The 6,676-nt window shown below is 33.1% G+C and overlaps 1 protein-coding gene across 3 annotated transcripts; it reads left to right on the top strand.

The window, feature by feature from the left end:
* The first annotated feature begins 559 nt into the window (after positions 1–559).
* LOC104908018 (protein transport protein Sec61 subunit gamma) lies at positions 560–3,897 on the top strand. 3 transcript variants are annotated; one of them, XM_010697065.4, is made up of 3 exons: positions 560–910; positions 1,007–1,122; positions 3,692–3,897. In XM_010697065.4, the coding sequence occupies exons 1-2, from the start codon at positions 817–819 to the stop codon at positions 1,120–1,122; spliced, it is 210 nt and encodes a 69-aa protein (XP_010695367.1). In that variant the 5' UTR covers positions 560–816; the 3' UTR covers positions 3,692–3,897. The 3 variants fall into 3 exon arrangements, with proteins under 3 accessions (XP_010695367.1, XP_048500461.1, XP_010695366.1); XM_048644504.2 differs by lacking the exon at positions 3,692–3,897 and adding an exon at positions 2,630–2,997; XM_010697064.4 differs by having other exon boundaries at positions 567–910; positions 3,697–3,897.
* Positions 3,898–6,676: the final 2,779 nt, after the last annotated feature.

The following is a 6,676-nucleotide window of genomic DNA, read 5'->3' as shown; positions in this document are numbered from 1 at the left end:
TTATAATAATAAATCATTTATATAAACCTTGAAATTGATTGTCTAGTCGTTATTATTGGATTTGGTTATAATATATAATATTATAACATATGAAGAGTCGTCTGTTATCATCCATATATTTATCGCGCATACACATATGTATACATATGTCGATCTTAATACTTTTAATAATATGTTCGTTTACAAAATCCATAACAAAAGCAAAATGACACGACTAGGAGTTAACCGAAGTTGAACTGACGCTCAATAGCTAATGAACTCGATGCTTCACAATGATTGAACTAAGGTCATTAGCGATTCAACCCGAGTATACTAGACTCTATCCAAGCGTACATGAAATCCAAATATGGCCAATACAAACCCGGTTAAAAAATGTCCACGGGTGATCATACTCGGAGAAGGATTGACTTGTAAATGGAAAGCTCAGACCTGTCCGACACCCAACATTTCCATGATTCAAATATGATCGACCCTGTTGAACAAAACTTGACCAATCACAATCTAAAATACTGACTTTCATAATCCTTATCGGTCCAAATCTGACCTAATTCACCATAAGTATATCGAGAACCAGATTGAGAACCAGTTTTCACACCATTACTTAGTATCAAAAACAAGTTCACTTTTGTGTTGCCAAGTTTGACTTTAATCGCCTCCGAGTAAACGCGTCTAGTATTGTCCTTTCCCTTTGTGATCCCTTAAAAAATCAAATAATCACAACTTCAAAATTCAATATCCAGTCAACCAAATTCCAATTTCTTTCACCAAAAAAAAAAAAAAATTCCGATTTCAAACATCTCAATCTCTCTCTCTTCAATGGATGCCATAGACTCAGTCGTCGATCCTCTCAGAGAATTTTCCAGGGACAGCATTCGCCTTGTTAAACGGTGCCACAAACCCGATCAAAAAGGTACAATTTGCTTAATTTTTTCATGGAAAATTCACTAAATTTTAGGGTTCAAATCTCCAATTTTGCGCTAATGTTGTAAGCGGATTTTTGTATCAGAGTTTTCTAAGGTTGCATTCCGTACGGCAGTCGGGTTTGTAGTGATGGGGTTTGTTGGATTTTTCGTGAAGCTCGTCTTCATCCCTATCAATAATATCATCGTTGGCTCTGTTTAGGTGTATATTCTTTCTATCTAAGTTCTTGCATGTTGCTAATTATGAATATATCTGTGATATTTGATATTTTGGCGATTATAAATGGATTATTTTTGCAGTTTTAAGAGATAAAATCATTGTTTTATGCTCATTTTTCAACTTCATATATATGGTTTAGAACGAAATTTTGACATATGTTTCAATACAAGGAAATAGTTAAAGTTTAAAAGGACAGTATGAAATAGTCAAAATTTTGAACTGAAATATGAAATAGTTAAAGTTATAATGAAATAGTTATAGTTGTCTCATGCATGAGACAGTAATAGAGGAGAGTTGTTGATGTTTCAAAGCATAGCATCTATTTTACTAGTAGGTTTTGAAGTTGTTGAATATAGTTACATCTTGGTGCCTAGGTTCATCAGATTTTATATGGTGCCTGGGTTTTACTGAAACGTGTTCTTAGTCTTGTATTAATTAGATTATGCAATGTATAAATGCTGATTGCACGAGTTGTTGTTCGTGAGGAATTTGCAAGATGAAGAACATGTTTTTTTTAAAAAAAAAAAGGTGCCCTTAGTTCTTACTTGTAATTAGATTGGTATGTACTTCATTCTTTACCACCAGGGGAGGTAATTTTTATGATGTTTTATCTATGTCAAATACTAGTATAAAGACGAGCAGTAGGAAATTCAGTAACTTGTGCTTAAACATCGTTTATCAATCCAAGCTCAAGCTCTCAGGCTCCTAGCTCGAACTAGATTTCGAGCTTGAGATGAGCTTGAGTTCAAACTCAGTAACATCAAACCAAAACCGATCAGAATCATGTTAGTGTTTGGCTTGGCTCTTGAGTCTTGGCCAGCCCTACTTATCATCGACCAATTGCAAACTTTAGGAATTTCAATTATTTTCACACGTTTTTTCTTGCACATAATGTTTCTATGGATGAGTGGATCCAAATAGCCTATAAATTAAGGATGAACCTAGTCGCCTCTTCTTTTGGTCCAAATGTCATTTAGAATGCTTCATGCTATCAATATAAGGTCTTTTTAATGATTCATTTACTAGAAATCAACAATATTTACGTGATATATTTGCTTTATTCCTCATTAATCGCTGTAATTTCCTTCATTTTTATCAAAGTTTACTATTAATCACTACTCCCTCCGTTTCTTAAAGATCTTCCCACTTACTGTTCCTACAGATACCAAGGAAAATCAAGTTGTGTGGGGAATGATGTGAGTAAAGTAGGAGAGATAAAGGGGTTAAGATAAATAAACAAATAAAAGGGGTTAAAGTAGGAGAGAGAAAGAGGGTAAAATTGAATTAATAATGGTGGACCATGTGATAGTGACATGAGAGGGTAAATAGGGAAATTTGTTTTGCCAAATAAGGAATAAAGCAAAAGAGGGAAGATCTTTTGGAAACACCCTTAAACGGAAAGAGGGAAGATCTTTAGAAAACGGAGGGAGTATATACCTATTTTTAGTAACTTAACCTCTCACAAATGTTCTTTACACATGGTATTCAGGATCAGTTATCTTCCACATGTCTCTACTTTTCTCACTGCCTGAATATGTGTGCCCAAGGGGTATGAGTGGTTAATTAAGAACGCAAGAAGTATGAGATAACTAATTCATTAAATGACAATTTTGTGCTAGTTGAGTAGATTATATTTAGCTGACAGTGAACAAATGCACATATGTCAAAGGTTATGTACTCAAAGAGATTTAACAGTTCTTTTTTGCGTTAAAAAATATGTAACATTTGTTTGTCACTTTGGATATTTGATGATCATATTAGAAAAGAAAGGGATACGAGACAGACATATTGGAATTGGATATAAATGTGTAATGTTACTGCTGTTCAAATTAAAATTTGCGGTTTATTGGTTTTTCATTCTTAGTAGTTTGGTGTATTTTTCATAGAGATCTTGTGATCTATATTGTGAACAAAGGCTTTATGTTTTGTTTTTATAATCATTGATTTCTTTTTTATGTTCTTTTAAGAAAATAAAACTGAGTTTTATCTTAGGAAAAATTTGTATCATCGATACCACACTCTAGCCAATTTGCTTTAGGAATTCTGAACTTTTGGTTATAATCTCAACTTTGTGTGGTAATTTCCGAAAATTGGCCCCACCTTAGATCGATTTGCTAAATTTATTAAAAGGGCCAATTGGCATGATTGTTTTTGGTCCTCCGATTTCAATTTGTCACTCATTTATGGGTGGTTGGGCTGGCTAAGTGAGGTGGAGAGAGTGAGGTAGGGATTAAGTTTTCAAAATAGATAATCAAAAGGGCAATAAAGCTGTGTCACATGATACCTTAGTCGAATTAGCATGTGAAATTAGGTTAAGGATCGTTTCAGAAGATACCATGCGGAATTGGGACCTCAAAATTGTGATGGTTTTTAAGCTAATCAAAAGTTGAGATCTTTTAAAGTCGAGTGACCATCATTGGAGCTGATGGTGTTAATCTAATTCAAAAACCAAATTGAGCATATACTCTTTGAAATTTTTACAATCCCATGTCTTTGTTATGTGCTAATGGTAGTCTTTGTACAAACAGTTGGTTAATCTATATAATCTTAGTGCAGATTTTAGTTAAAGATGAAGTCTTGAAGAGGAGAGAGGCAACTCAACGGAATATACATTGCTCTTTTTTTGGTATGTTTAGCTGATAGGATTTTTGTAGATTAATTTTCTACCAGGGTTATCTTTTCTCTGTAGATGTATGTATGGATCATTTGCAATGAAGTAAGATTGGAATTGTGTGAGATATCTACAATTTGGATTGATTCTTTTTTCTCCTTTATTTGCCTTGCTTGTACCATTGAGTTGGCACGTTTTGTTCTTCTTTTGGTTACCTTTATCAGAATAAACGATGTACACCTTTTAAACCGACCTAAATTTCCCCTCCCTCCCCCTCCCCCGAAAAAGAATAACATAGAGAGAAAGAGAGATGGAAAGTGAAAGCCTGAAAGGGCATAATTCATGATTCATGAACATATGGCTTTTCTCATGCCATAAAAAATTTGTAAAGCTTCGAGCATTTGATGCTTTGGATAGATGGTTTGCCATTCATCTCTTGAGTTCTCTTTATCTCCATCTTTATTATATGGGTTCCTCTAATTATCTCTCTATATTTATCTCCTTTCCTTGGTTCTTGTCTCTCTCTCCATGTTATAAAAAAAAGCTCCAATTAGATAAGGTAGATACACGTTGGGGTCTGATAAAGCCTTATAATATCATCGAAACTAGCGCGTGCGAATCATTATATCTATATGTGTGCTTTCTGGGGTTGCAGGATATACTGGAGACTTGCAGCATAAGCTTGTTTTACTACCTTATTCATTGGCTCTATTTGGTAATACTACTTGAAATGTAGCTTAAACGTATAAGGTAGCTGAAATTGATAAGTTATATATGAAATTGATAATGTAGCTGAAACTGAAAAGGTACATGTTTAGTTTAACTGTTTGGCAAAACTAGTTGCATAAGTCAATTCATTATTTAAATTTTGTAATTTTTTGTGATATATATTTCAACACTAATTGTTTTCAATGTCTTTAAAACAATAAAATAACAATATAAATATTTGAAATTATAGATTACTTGAACAAAATTACTTACATTAGGAAATTTCACTACTTCTCTATAAGTAATTATGAAATGAATTTATTTAAATTTATACTATCATATTATGCGGAGAAGCCATGATGATACAAAAAAAAAAAATACTATACTTATAAAATATAATAACAAATCATTTTCTACTCTATATCTAACTAGCAATATGGTCAAGAACCAAATCCATCTCTTTAGAAGTCCTTGAAGTTCCGCTAAATTCTGTGATTAACTTCTATGATTTTTTCGTATGGCATATAATTCAGATTATTATTGAACATATGAAACATAAGGTCATTTATTGAATTTTTTTCGTATGTAGTTATGTAAGACAAAAGTAGTCATTATGACATCAATCGGACCATTAAAATTGGGTATCCTTCTATTTTTTTCGGTTTTTGAGTTATCAAAAACAACCAAGTTCTTTCACAAAGTTGTTTGAATCAATCCAAATTTCACATAAGTGCTATATACAGCAAAAAAAAAAAGGCTAAATACAGCAAAAAAGAATAAAAAACTAACCTATTCCTCATGGGAGGGTTATGATCATACTAAACATGATAGGGGGTTATTCATAACAAATGACCCCCTCGTAGGGGGGTCTTTTATGTACGACAAATGACCCCCTAATTCGGAAAAGAAAAAAAAATGATCTCCTACTATATTTTGAATAGACAATAAATTTGAAATTATCACAATTGAGTACTCACCGGACTACTGTTATTATTTTTATTGTCATCTGGAAAAAAAAATGATCGGCTAATATTGTAATATGCTTTGCTTTGTTGGTAATCTCATATAATTCTGTTATACTATAATGGGTACTCAGAAAATAAATAAGAAGTTATAAAAGCATTTCATGTTTCGTTTAATTATATAAAAAAAGGTAAATTTAATCATGGTTAAATTCTATAAAATATTAGATGTTGTATTTCGCCTTTTTTTTACGTTGTATTTAGCATACTTCGTTTCGAAAACCTTCCATAATATCCTTTACCCATAGACAAATCATTAATGTAAATAACTCAATCCAACCCCCAATTGAAATTCATATTATTGGAGACTCAAGCCTCCTGAACTCTCGTGTTTTCGACTTTTCGCCATAACTGCTCGCCGGAAGTGAATGTCTAAGCCTCAAAGGTATGGTTGGTGGTGCCGGATTACATACTCTTATATTGCTCCAATGCTGCTTGTGCTTGATGTTCAAGGCTCTCAATAAGAAATATATATATATATATATAATATAATATAGAGAATTTCACTGGTTGAAATTCAGACGCTACTTTAAGTAGCGTTTCAATTTCAGTCAGTTTTAGGGGCTGAAATTGTATTTTGGTTGTATTCCAAATAAGTCTAATCATTTAAACTAGCTTAAAACCCTAATACCTGTTCATTTAAGCCATGTTAAATAACTTGTCAAACAAAGCCATTGTTTGGTCTAAATTAATAACTTTATGTCTTGTGGTTTGTGAGAGATTTTACCATTAACTATGATATGGTAGATAATTGCATATTAAGATGATAAATTTTGTACTTCAGAGAAATTGATAGATATTTTGTAGGAATCAGATTAATTGTGATTACTTTTTAATTTCACCAAGTTTTGATATGTTAGGCAGGGGAGGGGGGTTTTAGAGGGGGTGCAGGGAAGGAGGGGGGTTTCTAAGGGGTGGGGGAAGGGTGGCAGTTTTGGGTTGAGGAGGGGATGGTAGCCTGGTAGGGGTCTAGGGGAGGGGGTTCTTGAAGGGTGTGAGTTTTGAGGGTGGGAGAGGGGAGAGGTGGACGATCCACTAGAGAAGAGAGAAAATGAAAATTGTGAATAAAAAATAAAAGAAAATTCATTTTACCAGTTATAGTAGGTTATGACCCGTTGGACTCATTTTATTAAAAAACATACATTGTAACGCCCCGAAAATTCATAACCTTAATTAAACACAATTGCTCATACTT

This window comes from Beta vulgaris, chromosome 5, assembly GCF_026745355.1.
Source record: "Beta vulgaris subsp. vulgaris cultivar EL10 chromosome 5, EL10.2, whole genome shotgun sequence".
Classification (NCBI taxonomy): Eukaryota; Viridiplantae; Streptophyta; class Magnoliopsida; order Caryophyllales; family Amaranthaceae; genus Beta; species Beta vulgaris.
Note: the sequence above shows the minus strand (reverse complement) of the source record. Positions and strands in the feature narration are given on the sequence as shown.

Bases quoted from the DNA above. Each gene is read 5' to 3' on its own strand.
- LOC104908018 (XM_010697065.4), top strand. From the start codon at position 817: ATGGATGCCATAGACTCAGTCGTCGATCCTCTCAGAGAATTTTCCAGG. The intron at 911-1,006 runs GTACAATTTGCT...TTTTTGTATCAG, and splicing joins CCACAAACCCGATCAAAAAG to AGTTTTCTAAGGTTGCATTC.